Source organism: Pelobates fuscus, chromosome 1 (genome assembly GCF_036172605.1).
Source record: "Pelobates fuscus isolate aPelFus1 chromosome 1, aPelFus1.pri, whole genome shotgun sequence".
Taxonomy (NCBI): Eukaryota; Metazoa; Chordata; class Amphibia; order Anura; family Pelobatidae; genus Pelobates; species Pelobates fuscus.
The window spans coordinates 125,596,601-125,623,193 of NC_086317.1; the positions used below are offsets into that span (position 1 = coordinate 125,596,601).

Sequence of the window (26,593 nt, forward strand, 5' to 3'; positions counted from 1 at the left end):
AGGTTTCCCAGTTCAAATGCATTGATATAACACTCATAACATTCAACAGCATTTTTCCAATTTTGTTTTTAATATATACCAAAGGAAAATCTCCAAATCTCAATGACTTGTATGCTCTTTGGGGAACAACCGTGAAAGGGATTTTTTTTATAACAACTTGAAAAGAGATTTTGTTTCATTTATTATATCTCCAACTTTTTTTTTTCCTGGGGGTAAATTCAAAATTAAATCTCCATGTCCAGCGGTAGTTACATACTAGTGCTAGGTAGACATATTTATTATTACACATATGATATACATATTATTTTGTTACCCTGCTCTTCATAATATGTACCATAACGTGCTTTATGTGTGAAGAGTGTCCTCATTTTTCTTTCATGGAAATCGGCACACTTACAAATTAGCCTTGTAACACCATCTGAATATCAATCAGACAACCCGTCCTGTTATTTACTAGTAGCTTAGCTTAGTGGAGCTAAACTTAAGAGGCAGCAATTACCCAGAGCACCTGTCTTGTAAAGACTTTGAGCTGCATTGCAAAGTCTGTGATTGGACAGCCAGAATGTCTGGGCTGCATTAGAAGGGGTCGGTTTGCAAAGACTTCAGAGATCTTGAGCTTTTACAAGCTGTTTTTATATATACCCATAATTAAATGCATGCATGTTTTCATTGGGAGTACATCTACTAAAAAGTTTTTATTTTTTGTATTTGGGCAGTGGAGTTGCTGTAAGAGAACTGAAGCAAGTTAAGAACTGAACAAGTAAACACACACGTTACATTGCTTTCACTGAATATTTACCAATAAACTCATAGCAGTTTAATTTTTCCATATTTGGCAAGATGCCTGTAGCATATATTTTCATACAGTCTAGAGTGCAAAATCGTCAGATAAAAATATATGGGTAAAATTTACGTTTTCAAACACCAAAGAAGAAATTCAGTTTGCTCATAAACAGAACCTGCACAATACAATTTTAGCTGATGGGTAGCTAAAGTTTATTATTGTTGTTGTGTTTTTTTAAAAAACATATTTGGCTTTTTTTTTTGGTAATTGGGGAATATGTAAGTGTTGACTGGACAAACGCTAAATAAAAAAGCCTTTGTTTTGTTTAGGCATTATATTATCCACAAATCTCACTGGTTCAAGTGGCATTCGAAAATAGCGTCAAACAACAGTAATATGCAGTAATAATAATAATAATAATGATTTGACTTAAACCAGAAGTTAGGTTATATATTTCTCCATTCAATTCAACAATGCAGAGTGAATGTTTTTATTTTTTATTGTTTTTCATTCTTGTAGATGGCTTAACAGAGTAAATCTGGCGGCTTCTGGCTCTGCAGAACGAGAACGTGTAAAACAGGATCAAAGTAGCTTAAGTAAGTATAAAACCAATACATAGCAACTATAAAGCAAACTAGCACATTTTGACAAGACCAATCTCAATTTCCTTCCCAACAACCTAACTTTTTGGAATCGATGTTTGTTATTCTAGTGTAGAATATTTTACACCTATTTTTGTACTCTCCAATCATTCCTGTCTAGGAAATTTGTATAAATTTGTGCATGCCAAAAAAGTTACTTTTAAATGGTTAAACTCTGTATTAATAAAATAACACTGCTTCACAGCAAGCTCCGTGATATATACCAGAGAACGCATACAGAATGTCAGGTTTCTCCATTGGCAACCTCGGGATAGTTGTAGGAGAGTGGACAAATTGTTGTTCAGTGTGACAGCCACACATGCTCTGCTTCAGAGGCTGCTATTACTGCTGCCCAAGAGAAGTGGGAGTCTGAGCGCATTACTTAATTTTTGTATTTGTTTCTGTTTTACACAGCCATGTTATAGTTCTGCTTCCCACCCCATGTGTGCCCTATTAATGTGTAGCTCATTAGAGACAGCAAGGTGAATTTTTAGTGTTAGTGAATTTAATCGGGCAGGTGAGCTTGCACTTCAATGGTCATTGGAGTCAGGGCCGTCTTTACTAATGATTGGAGGGCCTTCTTTAATAATAATTGGACCCTGGGCAAGCATTTGCTAGGGCCCCCATAGAACGTGCCCCCTCACTCCCTTACATGCAATCACACCCTCCACCACAGATCCCTGGTGCAAGAATTATTTTTGGGCCCCAAATGCAAGGTTGGTCGTGCACAGACACATTGACTGACATACTGACACACATAAATACAGACATACTGACGCAAACAGATACATACACTGACAGACATACTGACACACACAGACACATACACTGATAGAGGTGCTGACATACACACAAGCACATATGCAGACATACTGACACACACACAGACACATATACTGATAGACATACTGACACAAACACTGACAGACATACGGACACAAACAGGCACGTTCACTGACAGACATAGATACAAACACTGACAGACATACTGACACCGACAGACAGGCATACTGACACACACACAGACACACTCATACTGACACACACACAGGCACATACACTGACAGACATTGACACACACAAACACACACAGACATACTACACATTTAAAAACATTTTTAAACCCACCCTCCAGTTTCCTACCTTTTGCTGGAGGGTGGCTTCCCTGTCGTCCAGTGTGGTGCCTTTGCTCTGCCCAGGAGTAGTGGGAGTTTGTTTGTGTGTCAGGGATGTGATGTGGGCAACTGCATGTTTCTACTGCACCTGCTTACATATGTTTGATTGTATGATTGGAGAATAATATGTAAATTTGCACCAGAACTGCCATTATAAAATGATTGAATAGAAATCAGGTACTTTTATATCTAGAAGCACTAATGAAAGGAAGCTAAAAAAAAAAAAAAAACTCCATGAGTAATATTTTTTGGGGGGTGAAGAGGGTATTTATTTATGAATGAGAAAGTAAATGAGCCTTAGCTGCATTGTTAATGCTATCCGTTCTCCTTCTTCCTCTCTATCAAGGTTTATGAAGACATTGGCTTTAAACAACACATTGTACTATTGTTTTGTCAGTGCAGATATGCTTCTTTTACTTTCCCTTCTATTAGCTGAAGAGGTGGTGACATTAATTCCTTGCACTGTGCTTTTATATCTGTTTAAAGGCGGTTTACCTGTAGGTGATGATCAAGCGTTCTTTTCCTGATGCGTTACATTTTAATATTGATATTGATATGCATCTCACCTTCTTAGATTATTGGAGTGAGAGTGACCAAGAAGAAGTTGACACACCATCAACGCCCAAACAAGACAGTCCACCACCACCTTATGACACATATCCTAGGCCAGCCTCGGTAAGCACTTGGCATTTTCCAACATGAGTTGTATAAATTAATTTTCTGTTTTGTACTTATACCATCAGACTTACATAGGAATTATTAAAGGGTTATTTCAATCTGTATAACCATTTCTGCTTTTTAAATTGGTCACGGTGGTAGGTATCTGTATCTGTGCAGATGTTCTGCTTGAAACACTACACATACAGATATATTTGCAACTCTGTCCTGGGCTGCCTTATGTTAGTTCTGTGCAAAAAAATTACAGCTGTCATCAGAGAATGCTTGAGACCGATGTTATGTGCTTCTACCCTTGTGCATGCGCATGCTCTCTGTAGGAGAGAGAATGGTCCAACCAAATGAGAGAACCAAAGAGAAGCATTTGATTGGACCACCTAGAGGGAAAAAGTGATACATTGTGATGTTGGATGGGTGTGGAAACACTAAAGGATAGTTTCACCCAGTACTTGTTCAAAGTAAGTTTTTATTTTATTTGCAAGTTTTGGGTTTACCAAAGGGGATAGACTAGTTTGTTAGTGCATTGCAACAAAAACAGAAAATATAAGAACTCTGAAAATGGACAAAAGCTTAGAGGAACTCTAGTTCTTAGTAGTTTGCCCTTCGGTAAATCCCTGCTCAGGTCTTTTTGCTCACTTGTGCAATTACAGAGAGAACCTGAAGATAAATGATAACGGTCAAGTTTCTAATGAGACCCTTTGGGCAACGTTCAAATGTGTTATGAGATGGTATTTAATTAAAATGGATGCAAAAATCCAGAAAAGCAAAAGGAGCAGATTTGGCAGATCTTCATATTCAACTTGCAAAACTGGAACAATGTAATAAAAAAATCCAGCTCAGTCAATTTATACACAGATTAAAGCAGTTCAGCTCCAGATTAAATTTCGACTAGAAGAAAAAGTTAAAAGATCTATTACTTATTTAAACCAAAGATGGTATAATAGTAACAATCGAGTTGAGAAATCTTTCTAAAAAGCTTAAACCAGACCCAAAGAAATATGGGATAAAAAAATGTATAAAAGGGGAAAAAGTTCATCTCTCCCCTTAGAACATAGGAGAAGCTTTTGCTAACTATTATGCATCTCTCTACAATTTAAAGGACAACCGAGTAACTCTGTGTTTTTTTCTAAACTTTCTTTGCCTAAACTCAATTTAGATAAACTAAATAATATGAATAAACCCATTAGTATAGAGGAGATAAAAAAAAGTAATTATAAATCTTAAAAACAATAAGGCCCCAGGCCCTGATGGATACACAGCACAATTTAATAAATTATTTGAACCAATGGTAACCCCCCTCCTGTGCAATTTATTTGCGGAAAAGAGGTATTGTAATAATTGTTTTTCATCAGCCTTGTTGAGAGCAATGATATCACCAATTCCAAAACCAGGAAAAGAACCTTTGTTTTATAAGTAGTTATCGCCCGATCTCATTAATAAACCAAGATATAAAAATATTTAAAAAATTTCTGGCTGATAGACTTAGCGTGGTTATTTCTGATTTAATTCATATAGACCAAACAGGATTTATAAGATCGAGATCAGCCGGCGATAACATTTGAAAGATCCTACACCTTTTGACAGAAGTTAATAGAGAACAAATACCTTCCAATTGTATTGCTGTTGATGATGAAAAGGCGTTCGGCAGAGTAAATTGGAAATTCTTGTCATCAACCCTATCTGCCTTTGGTATAGAGCAGGCCTGTCCAACCTGCGGCCCCTCAGATGTTGCCGAACTACAACTCCCATGATTCTTTCAATGAAACAGATAGCCAGGGAATCATGGAAGTTGTAGTTCAGCAACATCTGTGGGGCCGCAGGTTGAACAGCCCTGGTATAGAGGGAACATTTAAAGACCTATCACCTACTCTACTCCCTTAGCGAAAGTTTATGGCAACGGCCTAAATTCTACTTGGATTATTATTGGGAATGGCATTCGACAAGGCTGTCCATTAGCACCCCTCCTATATATCTTATCCATTGAGTCTCTTGAAGCTTATATCAGATTATCACGTAATATTTCAGGTGTTTTTTTAGCAAGCCAAAAACAGAAAATAACGTTATTTGCCGATGACGTAATTTTGAGCAAGAATAATCCAGAAATGTCTATTTCGTTACCTATCTAACTATAAAATCAATATTCATAAGACCAAAGTTATTCATAACAATCTCACACATTCACAGGGTTGAATCTTTATATAAAAAAAACTCTAGATTTAAGTGGTTTAATAAATCCATCTTGTATCTTGGAATCAAGATACATTTTAACATTAGTTCTTGGAATTAGGAAAACTATAATGAACTGCTTAGACAGATGACAGAGTTGACAGATAAATGGAGTAAAATATAACTTTTTTGGCTTGGGAGGACAAATACTCTTAGATCTTATTTACTCCCCAAGTTAGAATATTTATTTTGGATAATACCTCTTTGAATCCCCAGATTAATGTTGAGATCATTTCACAGATTATTTGTATTATATGTATGGGGGACTAATAAAATCTAGAATTGCCCTTGAAACAATGAAAACTAGAACATCAGAGGGGGAGTTTATCCTTTCCCAACGTTTTTCTTATTCATGACACTATTCTGTTTTCACATTTTCTTGAATAGGGAATCAATTATTCTTTTATGAAACCTTGGTATACGTATAAAAGAAAGATGTGTGGCAAATTTGATCCTTTCCATCTTTTTGGATAGATAAAAACATCTTTAGAAATTTGAAGATTGACAACTTAGTTATTAATCAAGTCTTCTAAGTTGTAGAGCCAATAAAGAAGCTTTTTTTTTTTTACAGACCAGAAACTTTCTAAGCATACCCCACTGAAAGCTTTGAAATTATTTATCCAAGATTAGAATCTGAAACGTTGGTCAGACGCAGGATTAGTGAGAATAAAAGATATATACTATGCTCGTAAAATCTGTAAGTTTTCAGATCTACAAATAAGATCAAATCTTGATAATTAAGAACTATATACATATATAAGAATAGAAGATTTCTTACGTAAAGTTATAATAATAAATGAATCACCTTTAAATAAGCTCCTTCTTGGAGATTTTGCAAAGATATTTTCTAAGATTAGGAAAGCCATATATTCCCTAAATCAAAATGGGAAAACAAAATCTATTAAAGAATGGGAAAAACATTTGACAAAAAAACTTTTTTTAAAACGATTGGGAAATCTATCCATTTTGTGAAAATACAGGAGACATTTTTTTTTCTAATTATACACAGGTGCCCATACAGTTATGTGAATTTCAACCAAACACTTCTAATCTTTGTTGGAGATGTAATAGAAATGTTGGCTCACTAAAGCATATTTGGTGGGATTGTCTTAAACTAAATCATCTGAAATTGAAAGTTACAGAAATCTTTACAGATTTGAAAATTGGCATTTCTTTAACCTTAGAGCAATTTCTTTTTCACCTTGACCTCTCTTATCTATCTAGACCACATTTCCCCAAACTCCGGCCCTCCAGATGTTGCTGAACTACAACTCCCATGATCCTCAGCCTATCTATTTCATTCATAGAATCATGGGAGTTGCCGTTCAGCAACATCTGGAGGGCCGGAGTTTGGGGAAGCCTGATCTAGACCATTGTTATATCTAGTTGTTCATATTTTGATGGCGGTGAAACTATGTATGGCTTGATATTGGAGAAAGGAGTAATCTCCCAGTATAGAAGAAATAAGAACACAGATTAACTTCCAAGGGGTAATGGGAAAAGCAGTATATTATAATGATGGTAATATAACAAAACACAATAAGATATGGGAGGTTTGGTTTACATATTATAAAGAATTAATTTTGCTCTCATAATACATACTGCCCAACATTGATATATATTATTATCTGCTGTTTTCCCCTATAGGTTGATCCCCTGTGTAAAATATGTAAAATTTGTTTAGCCTTTATTATCAAATATTGTTCTTGGGACTGGATTAGAAGAGTATTTTTTTTTGCATATTGTATATTTTATTATGTATATTTTGTAATTTTCTATTTTGTTTCCCCCTTACACTGATGTTAATCTTTCTGTGATTAGGATAAAACCTTAATTAATGTTTAATGATCAGAATATATAGTAATATATAGTAATTTAAGCATGACTATCACTACATGAATGTGTTTATATTTCGTGTTTTAATATGTACGTTAACTGTGCAGACTACACCTGAATATATGCAATTGAATGTTTCTGTTACATAAAAAAAACAAAAAAAAACTAATCCCACCCATAAGGGCAGTTGAGAACAGAAATGTTGGCAAGTTCTCTCTGCATGAGATATATGCACCAATCCCAAACGATCATTTTGGCCTTGTTTGAGCCTCGTCAGCGTGGTGTAGCTGATACCCTTGAGGCACAGGGCCCACGCTTCGATTAGCCTTTTGAGCTTGGGGAGAGAAAAGTTAATGCATTGCAACAAAAACAGAAGTTGTTGTAGAAGTAGCATAGTAGTGCCTGACAGGTCATTATAAATAAAAAGAAAAAGAAAAGTAAGAAAATGGTAATGGAAGCAACCCAATAAATTAATCCCACATGCTATATATGTGCAAGCAAAATGAAATGGACAAAATAACTATCTCCAGTGTGTGTGTGTGTGTGTGTGTGTGTGTGTGTGTGTATATATATATATACTTTTATATTTACTATTGTAGGGAAAGAATTAGATACACACATGGGGATACTGAAAATGAGATAAGACACAATGAATTAAACTCAAATATGTTATACAACCAAATTAAGTTGTTGTTGTGCATCAAACTTAATGTAGGCAGTGGCAACTTGGCTCCCTTGCAAAATTGCACATAATGAAAATCATAGACACGTCTCCATGCTATAAAACTCATTGTGGCTTCAATAAGAAAAATATGAATATTTAAGATTTTTGTGGAATTTGGATGCAGAATTACTTACTGTGGCTTAAGTTGGATATGTACAGAAGACTTAAACCACATTTGTAATATTGATTATATTAGTTAACATTAATGTATCACTTTTTCTTAAGTTTATTTTCTAAAAAAGTAAAACACGTTTCTTCAGTGTATTTTAATTACTTTGTAAAGGTTATTGTCTTACTCCCTGAAGTCCACTTTCTTGTTACTTGCAGATGAGTTGTGCCAGCCCTTTTGTGGAACCAAAACACAGTCGACTGTCTTCCACGGAAACATCACAATCACAGTTATCACATGAGGAGTATCGACAGGAAGCAATTGGAAGCACCACTGATTCTCCAATAAGGAAAACTGCTAGTCAGCGACGGTCTTGGCAGGATTTAATTGAGACTCCGTTAACTAGCTCAGGACTTCATTACCTTCAGACTCTTCCCCTGGAGGACTCCGTGTTCTCTGACCCAAATGTTGTTTCTCCGGATCACAGACGACAATCTACTCTTCCAGCTCAGAAGTGCCACCTGCAAGACCACTATGGCCCCTTTCCTTTGGTCGATGGTGGTAGATTACATGTGTTTAGTAACAGTGGGGCAAAACCACGTAGTTTTACTCTACCAAGAGATTCCAGCTTAAGCCATTGTGCTCCATTGTCACCAGTGAGTATTTTGGAACCAACAGAGTCCTCTCCAAAGCAAGACATACAAGAGGAAGGATCTTCAGAGGATCTAGAAAAACCAGATGAAGCAAGTAGGTATCACACTGTCTGCAAATTTACATGATACTAATCTTGCAATAGAAAAAAGCTATTGTTAAAAATGGAAATGCTGCTTAATCAGGGAATATTTCAATGGAAGGTGCATCACACATCTATATTGGAACATCACGGCTACACAAATATTACCTATACCAGTAAATCATGTACTTAATGAATATAAAGTGATTTGGTAGTGCCTCATTAAATCTTGATAGTTGTTCTAAGTGTGTCCTGTAGTACCTAACTTTACAGTAGATTATGCCTGGCTATAAAAGCTAAAGCTGCTAATTAGCACTTGTTCTAATTAGTCTTTCAGTAATAATGTCACAGGCTGCATACTTCATTAAAAGTACAAAATCACAGTTTAAGAACTCCCAACTTAGCACAAGGTATATAAAATGAAGCAAATTATCTCCACGATTCTTCAATCAAAAAGAGTATCAAGTGTATGATAACAATTATATTTTTATTAGATAATAAATATATTTAAATACTGTAGTAAACCTCGTTCATTAATCCAGCAACCCTCTTAAAGTTGTTTTTACTTAACTTAAGCACAAGCATATTTATATCCTGAGATCCTTATTTGGCTGCACATAACAACCGTTTATTAAGAAAATCTGATAAATGCTTGCTTGAGAAAGTGGTTGGAGATTGTTTTAGTCATTTTGAAGGAGATATATGAATAAATAGTTTCTGCTTAACAATTGGAAATTTGTATTTACACTGTGCACACAGAACTTGGATCATGATTTTGAAACTCTAGTATATTCAGATATTGATTAAAAATAACTCCACAAAATTATATGAAAGCAATAGAGAGGCAGATAATTATGGAAGTTGAAGTTTAGCAACATCTGTGGGTCCAAAATTTTAGTGCAACAACATCTGGGGAGTTAAAGGAACACTATAGGGTCAGGAACACAAACATGTATTCCTGACCCTATAGTGTTTAAGCCACCATTTAGGTGGTTTGTCCCCCCTTAGCTCCCCTATAAAAGTTTAAAACTCACCTTATTTCCAGCGCTGCGCGGGTTCACCGACCTGGCTCTGCCCACTTTGTGACATCATCAAAAGGGCCGATTTTTAGCCAATCCAATGCTTTCCCATGGGAAAAGCATTGGACTGGCTCAATTCGTCAAGGGGCCGGGGCCAAATGCTGTTTTGGCCAATCAGGACCTCCTCATAGAGATGAGTCAATGCATCTCTATGAGGAAAATTCAGCATCTCCATGCAGAGTGTGGGAACGCTGAACGTCAGTGCTGCTTTTTCGGCAGCACTGACCCAGGAAGCTCCTCCAGTGGCCATCTAAGGAGTGGCCACTTGGAGGTGTCCCTAAAGGCAATGTATTATTATTATTATTGCCATTTATATAGGGCCAACAGATTCCATAGCACTTACTCTGAAAAGGTAGTGTTTACATGAAAAAGCCTGAAGGGAACTGTTATACTCACCTTAGGCTGTACTTGTTCGGAAGACTATAGTGTCCCTTTAAAAGTAGGGCAATTCTGACTTGGGCCTCAATTTTAATATTGTTGGATAATGTTTCTAATGATTTTAACATTTTTGGATAAACTTTTAAAATGACTTAATATTATGAAAAATATTTTAGTTTTGTAATATGCTTATATTTATTGATATATTTTTACATATTTTTTTGATATTTTAATACTCTGGAAAAAAATGTTTTTAAAGTTTATCCCAAAATATTCAATTATTTAAGAAAGCTTATCGAACAATATTAAATCGAGGCCTTGGACAGTTTGAAATCTGTGTTATTTATGACATCAGACATTGTAATGTGTGTGTGTACATTTTCCAAATTATACCAAGTAAAGATATTGTGTGATGCAGCTTCCATTGTGACCTGTTTATTTGGGGGTTGACAAGCAATGTTTGCGGGAATTTAAGGTATTTTCTTTCACCTGGATACTTATTGTAATTTAAAGTGTCCTGGGCACCCTAAACATATGTATGCTTGTTTATTTAAATAAATGTCTATAGTGTTAAGATTATTAAGTCAGCAGTCTATGCACTGCTAAGGGTCAAACTGTGAATTATTCAATCATCTATACCAGTTTTTATAACCGATTTGCACTTATTTCACCATGACATGTGTTAGAACTCCTTCTATTATTACAGTTTTCTCCTGTACCTCCTGTTTTAGAACTATTTCCGAAACACTCTTCCTGATTGGATGCAACTTCTGTGCAGTATGTTTTATAATTGATAAAAAAAATAATAATCAGAAAGTGAATTATGGAGATCATCAAGTGTACATAAAATTTAGTTTAAGGCTGATTAATTGAAATGCAATGTTAACACTGTCTTAGAAACAAAATATTTCAAAAATCAAAAACAAATTAAACAGCCCACATCATGAACTATGTGAATATTTTTTCTGATCACAGGTTCCCTTTAACTGTGGGATATTTGAGACAACCTATATATCAGCATTAGATTTTTTTTTTTTTTAATTGTGTGAAAAGCTATTATAATAATTTTGCAACTGTTGATATTTGGTTATTTTTGGGTACCCAGTATTACTAAGTTATTTTAGAGGATACTTTAGTAATGGTTTGAAGGGGTTAGTGTTTCATTATGTGTGGATTGTTTGTTTGTATTTGTACCATTACCATGTGGTTGTATTGCTCTTATATCAAAATTCTTCTCAGTCTTATTAAAACCCTTGGAAAATTGCCATTAAACCATCCCTAACCTAAGCCAGACTTAGATCAAGTGCTATGAACTGTTTATAAATGTTTGGCGTTTTTTATTGTGAATTGTTATACAATATGTTTTGTGGAATGTTTATTACGTCATGTTACAAATGTTAAATGCTTGTTGTGCAATTCAAAACTTCATAGGAACTTGTTAAGTTAGATTAAATAACTGTCACTATATAGAGTTCAATGGCTATTTGCACTAAACTCTATCATATTTTGATGGGACTATATATATTTTTCTAAATTAAAGGTACATTATAGTCACCAAAAAAGTAAGTCCCCTCGGTTTCTTTTAATCACTTGGTAAAGGTTATTATCTTACTCCCTAAAGTCCACGTTCTCATTTTGCAGATGAGTTGTGCCAGACCTTTTGTGGAACCAAAACTGCATAATGAAGCAGTTCTTGTGTATGGAGCATGCCTCTGAAGTTTTACCTCTCAATTTTCTGCCATTTATGAGTTAAAACCCTTTTGTTTCTGTTTATGAAGCCCTAGCCACACCTGGCTGTAACTGACATAGCCACCATGAAAACAAAATGGCTTCATTTTCAATCTGATGTAACTTACTTTGAGTTTCTATCTCTTGCTCTGTAAATTTAACTTTTATTACATACAGGGGGCTTCTGCAGGGTCTAGCAAGCTATCAACAGAGCAGGAGATAAGAAATTGTAAATCAAACAGATTTAGATGACTCTTTACAGGAAGTGTCTATGAAGGCTGTGCATGTCACATGCAGGGAGGAGTGACTAAGGCTGCATAAACAAAGTGATTTAACTTCTAAATGGTAGAGAATTGAACAGTGAGTCTGCAGGTGTTTTATCTAAACACCAAAACTGCATCATTAAGCTGAAGTTGTTTTGATGACTATAGCGTCCCTTTAAGTATGATTTTTTTTTATTTTGTACAATTTGGTTTCAGTTTTAGACATTTGTGAAACTTCTGTGCGCAAAATCAATACGTCAGGGACTGTATAGTCATATTGATAATATAAATACTTCTTGCAATGTTTCTCAGGTTAACTAACCTGCTATCTAAATGGATAACTGATTAATGAGTACTGTCAGGAGTTAAAAACTTGTTCTATGTGAATTTCACATTATTAGCTCAAAATTGCTGATTTTTGAGTTTTGTTTTGTTTTTCTTCAATTTGTCTATTTTGGCTAAAATGTGACAGGTGAGAAAGGTTGATAAATCTTGTGACCAGAAATGTATCCTAACACAGTTCCATCTATTTGCATTGGATTTTATCCAGCTTTGTACCCAGCCCTTATTCCTGTTGGATCCCAAATTGACATCAACACTAACCCTAACCTAAAATTATGAAAGATAAATTATTGTGATGTTACAGGATTCTGGAGACAATTATAAACCACTTCAGTCTTGTGGTTTATTATGATGTCCCCAGAACCCTTTAAAGACATTACTTTCCCATAATACACTGTTCACCGGTTTTGAAAAACTTGCTGTATGATTTTGAATAATTTTGTGCTGCCGTGATTTGCACCTCGCCTTGTAATTGATAACAACTATTTGAATTAGCATTTGGCACATCGTGACACTGTTTTTTTTTTCCCTCCATTTTCAAAATAATTATGAAGTCATTAGATAAGCACTGAGTACTCTGCACCGTGGCAAGGAGGGAAATTGTGCATATGCCAAATCCATAGCTTGTCTTATTGACTATAATGAACATACTCTCACTAATGTTAAATGCCGCCTTTCAAATGTCTTTTGGATTACAAATGCACCCACCCCAGCAACATGTCAGAGCTGAGAGGTGCCTTGTTTTTGTTCGATTTTCTTTCATTTTATTTAATTTGTGTTTGGCTTTCAGGCAGATGTTAGCAAGAACAACATTAAGAAAATGTAAATAAAATGGGAAATGCTACCCAAGCTACTGATAATGAGCCACTGATCCCAAACAGAGACTGCTCTAAATGGACCATATGTGCCAGGCCCAATTCTTTTTAATCTCTTTCTTAATGATGATAAAATGGGCATCTAAACTCACATTCAGTGAATGTAGATGATAAAAAAAAAAAAAAATCGATAAGATTATGCAGTGTGAGCTGATATTGCCTCTATGCAGGGGGATTTGGATAAATTGGGGACTGGACAAGCAAGTGCCTGGAGAGATTCCGTTTAGATAGAGCTAAAGTTAGTGATTGATTTAGTTATATTGTTAAACAAGAAGGACTAGGAATATGTCGTAGACAATAGACTATATAACAATGCCAGTTAGCAGCTGCAGAAACCCATAAGCAGCTTTCCTTTATAAACGGGAGTATAAATATGTAACTGCTTCTATCTAAACCATCTAAATTTGTGGTTCGTTTTTAGGCACAACAAGTATTATAGGATTTATGGAACTGAAATAGGTGCAGGTGGAGACTAACCGGTTAAAGGGTTACTCCAACCATCATGACCACTTCTGTTTTTTGAAGTTGTCATGGTGGTTGTAGTCTGGAGATGCAGTGTTTCACCTTGAACAAATATCAATGAGACTTGGATAAAGGATATTTAACCTACAAAGAGGGAATGATTAATTGCTTTAAGAACATTAAAGATGTGGATTTCTCCAACTAGAGAGGTTGTTTTATCAGATTAATTTGATACCTTTTAAAGGTCTGTATGCTTTTGTGGCTAAGCAAGGAATTCAGAATTACAGAAAACCTCCCTAAAATAAACTTGTTATTTTTCACTAAAGCTGAAATGGAAGCCTTTGCTATTGTACAAACTTAACACAAAATTACATTTCTCTTCCGGAGTATACAATACAACTTTACATTTACATCTTCCATTCATTGGCAAACCTTCCAGGCTTACAATGATTGCTACTACCATGGCTCATTTATTTACTGACCACCAGATCAGGAAGTGTGTTTATGTGGTTTGTACTCCTCTGAAGTGTGGACCACCATGGATGCAGTCAGCTGGTATCGTACACCCACTAAATATTATAACACCAAATATTGTAAGAAGGAGGGGCATAAAAACACATTTAATTATTATTATTATTTTTTGTAAACACCCCCTACAAACAAACACACTCGTTCAACCCTGAACACAAATACAATTCGACAACTCCACGCACATTCAGTCTGTACCACATTAACAGTCCCAATCAGCCAAATCCACACACCATATCACACTTAACCAACCACAATCACACTCGGCCATCACACACATCCCACTGTAGGGGGGAACAACAATGGGACAATTTTTTTAATTCTTGCATTGGGGCTCGGTGTATCCCAGTTATGCCTCAAATTCCGTTGTTGCCCAAACAACAAAGCCATGTAGGAACCTTTTCTTTTTATATATATATATATATACATATATATATATATATATATATATACACTATCTACCTCTGTCATGAAATCCTAGTTAAATCACAGGAAGCGATATAAGTATTTAAAGGGGCCTCTGGCATTCCAACTAACATACGAACACGATCTTGATTTTTTATTTTATTTTTTAGACATTTTTACTTATAATGATTCACATTCTCAGATCCATTTACTTATAGCATTCCCTAGTGTCGTTTATCTTAAAAAAATGTGTCATTTGCCAATTAGTCACATTATGATTTTGAAGTTAGTAGTTACAAGCAGTTGAACACAGGGGTCTATTATTTAGTCATTATCCCTAAAGATTAACTACTTTGTTATTAATATTTCTTTTTCGAACTTATCTTTTCCCAATTGAACAGAAGGATTAGCAGTGGCCTAGGAAGAACTATTGAAGTTCATTGATGTATGATTGCCTTGCTGTGCATCAATGGGCTGAGGTAATTAGATATGACAGGTCAGCTGTCATGTTAAGGAAAGAATACTCTTCTCATTGTGGAGTTTATGGTCACCTAGTGGGAACACAGAACATTTTCCCTCCTAATATGTGCTTGAAGTTCTTCCAGAATTCCCTTGTAATTTTTTCTTGTGAATCCTTTCAGTACACAGCTTACATTAATGTGCCAACTTCAAGCAAAATGTTCATGTTTGTCTTGCAGAGCGTCCCAAATGTCAATTGCACAACAGTGCTGGCATATACACCCTGTACATGTTTTTAATCTGTTTCATATATATTCTATTTTAAACTGACTCTTTAAAATAAATGTGTATATATATATATATATATATATTTTTTTTTTTTTTTTTTATTTTTTTTTACACTAATACATAAGGGCATATTTATCAAAGCAAAAACAAAAAGCAACAAGGAAACAGTTGGGATTCTCAAAATGGTGCAATTGCCATGGCTCACAAGCATGTAGCACTTTGCACACAGAATAGTACCTGTTTAGTCTTAAATAAATTGCTGTAGCCTTTTAGGTCTCAACACTAAACTATGACTTGTTGAAGACTTTAGAAGAAACGTGATTTGAAAAATGTTTTGTGCTGGGCTCTTTGAATCTGGCTTATACTCATAGTGTTTAATATCCATAGTCTCTTAAGCAGAATGTTGACTTAATGTATAATAGTCTTGATGCTAACTGACTATTAAGTAATTGATGTGATATCAAGGAGAGTGCAATATATGTACTCTCTATCATATTTTAAGTCGAGGAACACTTACAAAAATACAGAGTGAGGTAGTGCATGAGCTTAAAATTAAAATTAAATAATGGGGAGTAGGATACAAAATAGGGGGTTAATTAAGTTTTATATAGGATGTTGAAGACAGGTAACCAATACAAACTGACAGTGGGAATTAATAGTTGTAAACCAGTGAATTCTTATGGTTGGAATTCAATAAGATACACAATGGTGTAGTCTTTATGGTGGGACAGATTCTCAAAGATATTTTGACTTTGTCAGTGTTTGTAACTATTCTACAAAATTAAACAAAGAGGGGTCTTTTTCTAAACCCCAATACATACACATTTGTTCCCTATTAAAGATTAATAAGTGTGTAGGGATTTAGAAATATATCCTCGCTGTCTCATTACGGATTATACCATTTAGCTGAAAGCAGCAAGTTGAATTGTCATTGTAGGACTCACCTAAAGGTTTTGCCTTGATGTGGCAGGTGAGCTTACACTTTAATGGGCATTGGAGTGAGACAAAAAAAAACCTCCAGTTATTTATATGTGCATAGGAATTTGGGATAGTGCGCAAGTAACTTTTTTTCTTTGAATTTCATTTGTAACTATTCTGTTCCTTAAAGATTGCTGATACTAAAATACGGTATATGTTTACAAATGTAATTAATGAAGTTGTGTAATATTGGTATCAATACAGGTGCAGGCTCCCCTATCTGAGCAAATAAGGAATGTCTTTCCAGCATATTTTTGTTCCTGAAGTTTGCCTGTCTGTGGTTATGCTACACATACATTGAACATATATCCAAAGTCACAGATCTAAAGTTAACCAGTATTTCCCCTGTACTGCAGTGCAGCATTTTCAGCAATGCAGAAGGCTTGTGATGTGCTAATAGGCCATCTGATGTTAAATAAATAGCTTAGAAGAATTATCTGTTCTCATTGTTATAAATCGCCGAATGAAAATCATGAATCTCTTTAAATATGAGGATTACTGTTTATATTATTGTGAACTACATTTTCTACATACTGCATTGGCCAACTTATAATTTATGTAATATAAAATGGCTTAAAAATGACAATATTATCCATAAGAAGGCAATGAGTCGGACTAATTATTCTTTGCAGAGTTATTGTACTAGACTGGGGACTGAGCATAAAATTACAGAAGATTTTCTAAACTGATCGACTGCAAATTAAGAATCAATCAATCCACATGGATAGTAAGTAAAAAAAATTGTCTGCCTTTATTTGTTTAAAAACAAACATAATGTTTCTGGAACAGGAGGAGGACTGGATAAAAGGATTGACATGTTTTGTACCTTGTGGCAGTTCTGCCAAAGTGCCTCTAGACATGATACATGTTAGTCCTTTGATCCGTTGCTCTCTCTGTTTGTTACAGCCACATTATGCTTTTTTTTTTACAAATAAAGGTAGACTATATTTTTTACTTCCTATCTGTGTGGATTGAGGCACTTTCTTTGAGTGAAGTCCAAGTTCCTAATTTGCATTGTTTGAAGCAGCTTTGGAACATGACAATACCATTCTCAGAATATGAGGTATATCTCACTTTAAGTGCTGTGAAAAATTGAGTGCTTTGTGTTTTCTGATCTCTGACTTGTTTCTACAATTTCTTATTATTTAAAATCTGATTGATACAAAGCGAAGGGTTTTGCTATCAAAACCATACTAAATATCAGGTACACTGAATTATAGCAAGTAGAAAAATACTGGAGAGGAAACGGCCCTACCGCCATGTTTTGCTTTTTTTTTTGTTTGTTTGTTTATCTCTTTTAAGATTTTTATTTTTATTTTTCTAGATTATATTTTGGGAAGAATACCCTTAGTGGCTATATAAAGGGACAAACATGTTTATAGTTGGTTTTTTTTTTTTTTTAAACTGGTGTTAAATAACAAGTGAACTGCATGATCTATGGTAGATATCAATAGCTCATAATCTGGAGAAAAATAAACAAATTGTTTACAATATTGATATATTATGTTAGCAAGGCATGATGCCATATGTTGTATCTGATTTTCTTTGCCCTTTCTTTTCAATCTTTTATTCAATCCCATTCCCTTGTACTCCACCATTTTTAGCTAGAGTCCATAAATGTCTTGCTTAAAAAAACATACTAATCTTTTCCCACCTTAATTATTTCAAAATGTCATATTGATGATCCTAGTTATTGACCACCCAATTTATCTTTTTTTCTTTGTCATTGCATTTCTCTGTTTTACGCTAATAATTCAAGCTCCTTACCTTGATTTACAAGAACTGCCACAAACATTCACCCTTTAAAACGCATTAACATTAAGCTCTTCTCTGCTTTTCTTCAGATCTTAAAGACTTGGACCTCTCCCTTTTCTAGCTCCAAGACTTTCCCTGAGTAGTAAACTTGTGCACGAAAGAAAAAGTAATTTTGACCGAAACACTTTACCCCCCCAAAAATGTAATTCTGTCCATGCTGCAGCTTAACTTTTCATTACCGGAAAATAAATAAATAAATAATAATAATTATAATAATAATAATCAGGAATTAATTCTGGCAGCCACAAAAGGCCATACAAAAGGTGTCTATTACTGTGCTGACATGCAACAATGGCTACAATAATGCCTAGAAAAAAAACTAAATTAATGGCTAGACAATATCAGGCATTTCTGACAATCTTCACACAGGAGTGGGGAGTCAATGCCAATGGAGTGATGGGAAGATAGACTATGGGTAGCTTTCTGATGTCTCAAAATTCTTTCCACCATGGCAAGATCCAGGGGATGATGTAGAGTCCAACTATCCCTTTCCAACCTGCCTCTGTCAAATGCTGGCACTACCCGCAATATCCCCTTGTGCTTTCTTGTTTTGCTTTTTCCCTCAGTATTACAAACCGTGGAGTCTATGCAGATGAAGTTTCACAATGGCACTAGTTAGATGACCCTCCACTCACCCTCTTGCGCTTTACAAGTCAGTCTTCTTTCTTATGAGGCTCTCAAAGTGATCACAACGTTTCCTTTCATGGTGTAATACAGTACCCTCAACCCTTTGCTTTGCATTTGCTGAAGGTGCATGTGGTGTTGGTGGTGCCACACTAGCCTGTAAACTAGCACTTGTTTGATTAATGCAATTGACATTGACATTGGGTGAGCTACTTGTGCCACTGGTACAACCATAGGTGTGCGCATGGGGTGTTCCGGGTGTGCTTGGGCACACCCTAATCCCCGTGGCCTGCGCTATGTGCCTCCATGGGCTGGTGAAGTAGATCAAAGATCTCCCTCACTGGCCCACAGGCAGCAGAGGAGCCAGGGAGCGCTAGCCAGCAGCTCTGCCGGGTTCCTCTCACAAGGTCGGAGCTCAGATCTCGCGAGAGTGAACTCTAGTTCTGCAGGCTAGAGTTCACTCACCACTGGACCACCAGGGATGGCAGCAGCATGGCCCCCCCTCCCTACAAAAGGTAAGAAGGGCGGGTGCTATTAACTAAACGGTTCCCCAACCCCCACGAAATACACACTTACAGCACCCTCACACTCACAGCACCCTTACACTAACAGCACCCTCATACTAACAGCAACCATACACATACAACACCCTTACACACACATCACCCTTACACACACTAACAGCACTCTCACACTAACAGCACCCTTACACACTAGCAGCACCCTTACACACTAGCGGCACCCTCACACTGGCAGCCCCCTCACACTAGCAGCACCCTCACGCTAACAGCACCCTCCCGCTAACAGCACCCTCACACACACACAGCACCCTTACACATACAGACACACACTAACCGCACCCTCACACACATACAGTGCCCTCACACACACACACCACCCTCACAAACATAAACAAACACACACACACAGCACAAATTGGTCATAAAATGTGATCTGATCATCATCTAAGTCACAACAATAGACAATCACAGTCTGCTTAAACTAATAACACACAAAGAATGAAATGTTGCCATGTTTTTATTGAACATACCATGTAAACATTCACAGTGCAGGTGGACTAAGTATGTGAACCCCTAGACTAATGACATGTCCAAGAGCTAATTGGAGTGAGATGTCAGCCAACTGGAGTCCAATCAATGAGATGATATTGGAGGTGTTGGTTACAGCTGACCTGCCCTATAAAAAACACGCACCAGTTCTGGGTTTGCTTTTCACAAGAAGCATTGCCTGATGTGAATGATGCCTCGCACAAAAGAGCTCTCAGAAGACCTACGATTAAGAATTGTTGACTTGCATAAAGCTGGAAAGGGTTATAAAAGTATCTCCAAAAACCTTGCTGTTCATCAATCCACGGTAAGACAAATTGTCTATAAATGGAGAAAGTTCAGCACTGCTGCTACTCTCCCTAGGAGTGGCCGTCCTGTAAAGTTGACTGCAAGAGCACAGCCCAGACTGCTCAATGAGGTGAAGAAGAATCCTGGAGTGTCAGCTAAAGACTTACAAAAGTCACTGGCAAATGCTAACATCCCTGTTAGCGAATCAACAACAGAAAGGCTTAAACAGAAGAAAATACGCCTTCTGAAGTGTCCCAGTCAGAGTCCTGACCTCAACCCGATTGAGATGCTGTGGCATGACCTCAAGAAAGCGATTCACACCAGACATCCTAAGAATATTGCTGAACTGAAACAGTTCTGTAAAGAGGAATGGTCAAGAATTACTCCTGACCATTGTGCATGTCTGATCTGCAACTACAGGAAACGTTTGGTTGAAGTTATTGCTGCCAAAGGAGGTTCAACCAGTTATTAAATCCAAGGGTTCACATACTTTTTCCACCTGCACTGTGAATGTTTACATGGTGTGTTCAATAAAAACATGGCAACATTTCATTCTTTGTGTGTTATTAGTTTAAGCAGACTGTGATTGTCTATTGTTGTGACTTAGATGATGATCAGATCACATTTTATGACCAATTTGTGCAGAAATCCATATCATTCCAAAGGGTTCACATACTTTTTCTTGCAACTTTATACACACACGCGGCATGTGTGTGTTTGTGCTTTAGGGTGCACACCCTTATGCAATAGGCTGTGCATGCCTATGGCTACAACTATCTCCATTAATTGCAAAGCAGCTACAGATAGAGGAGAAGATGCAGGAGCCGGGTGCATACTAGGTGCTGGAGAAAATATTTTTTAATGTCATTAAACATAATGTTACTTTTAATCTAGTGCAAGTATACATGCTAATATGCACATGCATGAAACAATACTGCACAATGGAAACAGGTTTTTTGTTTACTGCCATGTGCCATTGTAATATATATATAAGAGGTCTGTCTGGAAAAAGTCCATTGTTAATGTAACGAGAATGGTTGGCATGTCAATTGATGTTACCAGGCACCAGGAGAGTGGACTGGAATGTGCATGCGTGAACAATGACGACTTCACAGTACTAGTCAGTGGGGGCACTAGACACCGTTGAGTGAGCATGTGTTCTGTGTGAATATCGCATTCAAATTGACTGAACGTGTAGAGCAACGAATCTGCATCAAATTTTACAGGCAGCTGATGGCGATTCCCGAAAAAATAATTTTGCAGAGTTTTGAACAGTGGAAGTTGCGGGGTAAAGAGATGTGGATTTGTACATTTGTATTTTATTTTTAACTACTCACAAACATATAGTTGTTAAATATACATTTAACATAATGTGAAAAAATCTTAAAAGGTGGCAGTTCCCCTATGGACGGAGACAATTGTACAAGTTCTGACTGAAACCAATTTAAAACTTATAGGTCTGTTCAACCATAATTTACCTTTCTTTTATACCTCTTTCATATTAAGCACACCGGTACCCATTATATATCATTTTGTTCTGGAGAAATAGTTATATATGAAACATAATTTAATATGAATAAAGTCTAAAAAAAAAAAAAATTAAAAATGAAGAAATTTTATTTTCTTAGTTTCGCATAGCATTTCAACTGTGAATGTCAATATATATTACAATACTGTTAGCTTTTTCTTTGCTAAATCACACATATTTATATGCTGTGATGTCCCACAAGTACACCGATTCCTCCCATGTACGGGTTTTATGGTGTTTTGGAAAATTACAGGGTACAATAAAGCGCTTGCTCATTTCAGGTTTTACACATCGAAATGTAACAAATCGGTTTGCTGGGCATTTGTTGCCTTTCCTTTGTCCAGGAAAATTACCCTCATCATGGCATACCATTTGCAAAAGTAGACTACCCAGGGTATTCACAATGTATTGTGTCCAGTCTTTCTTAGTAGTCACTTAGTCACAAACCCTGGCCAAAGTTAGTATTCATATATGTTTTTCGCATTTTTCACAAAAAAGTGTCCTTTAACTGTCATTATCCAGTTTACTGCTCTAAACCACTCGTGTATGTTCAGCGATGTCTCACGATTTAAACAGTAACCCCCATGTATGGTTTTATGGGGTTTTAGAAAGTTACTGGGTCAAATATAGGGCTTGCAAATTCAATTCTCTGGTCCCCCAAATATAATTAATAAAATCACAAATAGAAAGGCTGAGCCTGTGGGTGAAACCTGGAATTGCAGGAGGGATTAGTTTCCCTGTAAATATACAGGCTGCCCCTTCCTCTGTACTGTTGCTGCCTGGTTCAGCCCACCCACTGCTCTCTTCATCAAACCATTCAATTTGCTGCGCCCTCTTTTTACAGGCCTACCTGAATGTCGGTTCCCGCACACCACAACCGACTTATGCCACCACTACTATAACTCGGCTTATTGTCCCTGACCACAAATATATATCATTTCATTCAAAGTTTTCTTTTTAAATGTTTCTATTACATATTTAAATGTTCATTTTAAATGTTTTCTTTATTAATTAGAACTTGGTGGACCTGCCTAACAACCCAGGCAGTACTCCTGCAGGCAGTGATGTAAATTGGCAATGCGAGTCATGTGATTGCGATGTCAGATCATTTTCATGGCATTGATGGGTGGGTTTTGCTGGATGGGGATTCCCTCGGTTGTCAGGCATTCCCCCCCTATCGTGATAGAAAATAAATATCCGGGTCGGAAGCGGGATGCAGATAATTAGGGTGCGCTGTGCTGGCGTTAAAGACATCTATTTGCAGGACAGAATAGCATGCCCTATTGGGATTAGGTGGTTAAAATAATGTTAAAAGCTGTCACAGTTATATTCACTGTCACAGTTATATTCCAAGGTGTACAGTATGAAAACTATGATCTCTTGGCATTAAGACTAAAGTTCTATTTCGTTTGTGGGCTATATATCTTACATGAAAAGCATGAATTTCAAGTGATGTTGCTGAGCGGTATTAACTGAGTGGTAATTTCTTTTGTTGAAGCTTTAATCTGAAAACCTTATCTCTTTTTGTATTGATAAAACAATCTGCCAACCATCTACTGATGTTCTGTCCATGAAAAAAAAAAACATCATAAACTATACTAGATTGGTTCTCTGGTGTTTTATTATTGAATCCTAGAATCTTGTGTGCAATGGATTCTCAATGTTAACTCTTTCACAACCATAATGTAGTCAAATTATAACTAAATATATTACTTTATAATGTTTTAACTTGCAGAGATAGATTTGTAATGATTTTGTTCTCAGAGTTCAGGTTTATTTTTGTTTTGTTTTTTTGGTGGGGGGCTCATTCATTAAAATAAAATGTCGATACAGTATAATTTTGTATATGTAAAACAATGCATTCATATTTAATCTAAAATAAAATGATTAATTGGACCAGGAAAACTGTCATTTTTTTTTTTTTTATATATTTTTTTTTAGTCCTACGCAGCATTTTAGATATTCCTGCAAGAAGTCAGTCTTCTCCAGTTTGCTAGTTACTCAGAACATTGTAATTCTGCTGGTATGTATAAAAAAATAAGGAAGTCTTAAAGGAACAGTGAAGTGTTAGGAATAGATACCTGTATTCTTTCCCTGTCACTATACCTTTTTCTAGCACCAAGGCTCCTTCAGTGCTGGCAACATCTCCACCTTCCATGCACACATTCAAGCTTCCTCATAATTAATCATTGAATCAATGGTTTCATATAGGGGCTACCGCATCACATGTCAGTGCAGTGGAAGTGTCTTAAGTGGCTGTCAGGAAGACAGCCAATATAGTTGGACATAACCCTGCAGTCTAAAAACCAAAACTGCACTGTTTTACATTGCAGGGCTAAAAGGACACTGCACTCAAACCACTGAAATTATATTAAGTGATCTTGGTGATTGTAGTGTCCCTTTCAGTGGTGCAGTAGTGTACATGTTAAAAAAGTCAGAATATAGGTATTTTACCTTATTTTATAGAACATGCTAGATACAGTTATAATCAAAATTATTCAACACCCATTGAAAATCAGGTTAATTGTGAAAAGTTACAGACTTTCAGCTGATTGCAATGAACAAATCAAACAAAAGCAATTTAAATACCTCAACACAAAACACGAAATTCAACTGAAAATGCAACTTATAATGAATTTTCAAGTCTCAAAATGATTCAACCCCTGAATAAAATCTGTGGCGAAAGGGACCTCGCCACTGGTTTTTGGAGGGGACTGATTGCCAGCCTCATGCCTTGGGACTATGGCCCCTGGGAGATAAAAACAGCATTTGGGGCTTATGGACTTCTTTTGGACTGGTAATGGCCCTTGTTAAACTTAAACCCCATGGTGATTTTATTCTGTTCGTGGGATCTGAGCGCTGTTTGGAAATATTGAGCACTCAGATCCAAGCTATCTGGGGATAGGTTGAATGAGGGGGTTCTGTTCAGTATGATAGGAATTATGTATTTTAATGTGTTTTTACTGTTGTTGTAAATGGATATATTTTCTGTATGCTGGAGATAATTGGCTTACCACACCCAAGCCATGCTTGCAGTTGGTCAAAAGGGGATTTCCAACTAACGTTTGAACCACTGGACCAATTTGTATGATTTTGACATATGTTTGTATTTGGAGCATGCTGATTCTGAAAATGTAAGTATGTGAATGTGATGTATACTTTTAAAGTTATGAATATTGTGTAAAATTCTCCTGCCTGTGATAATTACGTTAGCCTGTTGTGTTCAGTAATTATGTCACAGGCAGAAGGGAGGATTTTATGTGTAATTGCTGGGAGTGTATTGTACATATTGATTGGTTGTTCTGCAAAACTCTGTGGGCAGTACTATGTGTGTAAAATGTGCATAAAAGCAGAGTGTTGGATTAAAGCTTCAGTTCTACTTCACCCTCAATTTGGAGTTCCGTCTCTTATTGGGGGAATCTGGTACAAGGGATTGCTATGCTCTGCATATTCCCTTGCTAGAATCACTCCTAAGCTCTTTTAAGAGCTTGTTCCTGCTTCGCTCTGAAAGAAGAGAGGTTCGGCCTGCGGTGGTTGTGGTGTCTGCTAGAGTGCTTGGAGCCCTCCAGACACACTAGGAGCATCATTCAACGGAGGTACCCAGTCGGGGTGCCAGGAGATCCGTTACAGAATCCATCACAACAGCACAAATATGCAAAACAGGTGTGAGCACACCTGATGCAACTAATTAAGGGCTTCATTAGTTTCACCAGGTGTGCTTGAGCGGGAACACTTGAAATACCTGAAATACCTGAACTGGCTAGGGGTTTGTTGAATGTCACGTTTGACTACATGTAAGAAATATGGCTAAGTCAAAAGAATGGTCACAAAGTTAAGAGAAAAGAACATCACCCTTGATAAACAAGGAACAGGATACAAAAAATAGCGAAGGCACTGAATGTTCCTAGAGACACCGTTGCAAGCATAGTTGGCAAGTTCAAAGTTGAAGGAACATCAGTTACACTATCTGGACGAGGCAGAAAAAGAAAGCTATTAATGGCTTCAACCATATTTCTAAGATGGCAGCTTGTGAAGAACCCTTGAGTGACCGTAAAAGACCTGTAGCAAAAAAAACTTGGTGGCAATAGGCACAGAGGTTTCAGTGACCACAGTAAGGCATGTACTAAACACAGAAGGTTCCCATGCCGGAACTCCAAGACGTAAACCACCACTGACCCAAAAGCACAAAAATTGCCCCAACAAGCTCAAAATCATATAAATAAGGCACCAACGTTTTGGGATTCTGTTCTGTGGAGTGATGAAACAAATCTGGCACTGGATCAGCGGTATGTCTGGAGAAAGAAGAATAATGCATAAGCTGAAAAGAACACTCTACCTACAGTTAAGTATGGTTGTGGCTTAGTGATGCTCTGAAGCTGCTTTGCATCTTTTGGCACTGGAAACCTGCAGCGGGTGAAAGGCAAAATGGATTTATTGAAGTATCTGGAAATCCTATGAGAAAACGTCATGATATCTGTGAGGAAGCTGAAGCTTGGGTGTCATTGGACCTTCTAACAAGTCAATGATCCCATGCATACCTCAAATTCCACCAAGACTTGGTTGCAGAAGTCCTGTAAAATTCT

General features: G+C 36.5%; 1 protein-coding gene across 1 annotated transcript in view; it reads left to right on the forward strand.

The window, feature by feature from the left end:
• The window catches only part of CNKSR2 (connector enhancer of kinase suppressor of Ras 2), a 354,304-nt gene that overhangs the window by 281,559 nt on the left and 46,152 nt on the right, over positions 1-26,593 (forward strand). The window contains exons 20-22 of the mRNA XM_063450253.1: positions 1,304-1,380; positions 3,175-3,275; positions 8,389-8,917. Of these exons, the coding sequence (XP_063306323.1) occupies positions 1,304-1,380; positions 3,175-3,275; positions 8,389-8,917 (707 nt within the window). The remainder of the gene's footprint in view (positions 1-1,303; positions 1,381-3,174; positions 3,276-8,388; positions 8,918-26,593) is intronic.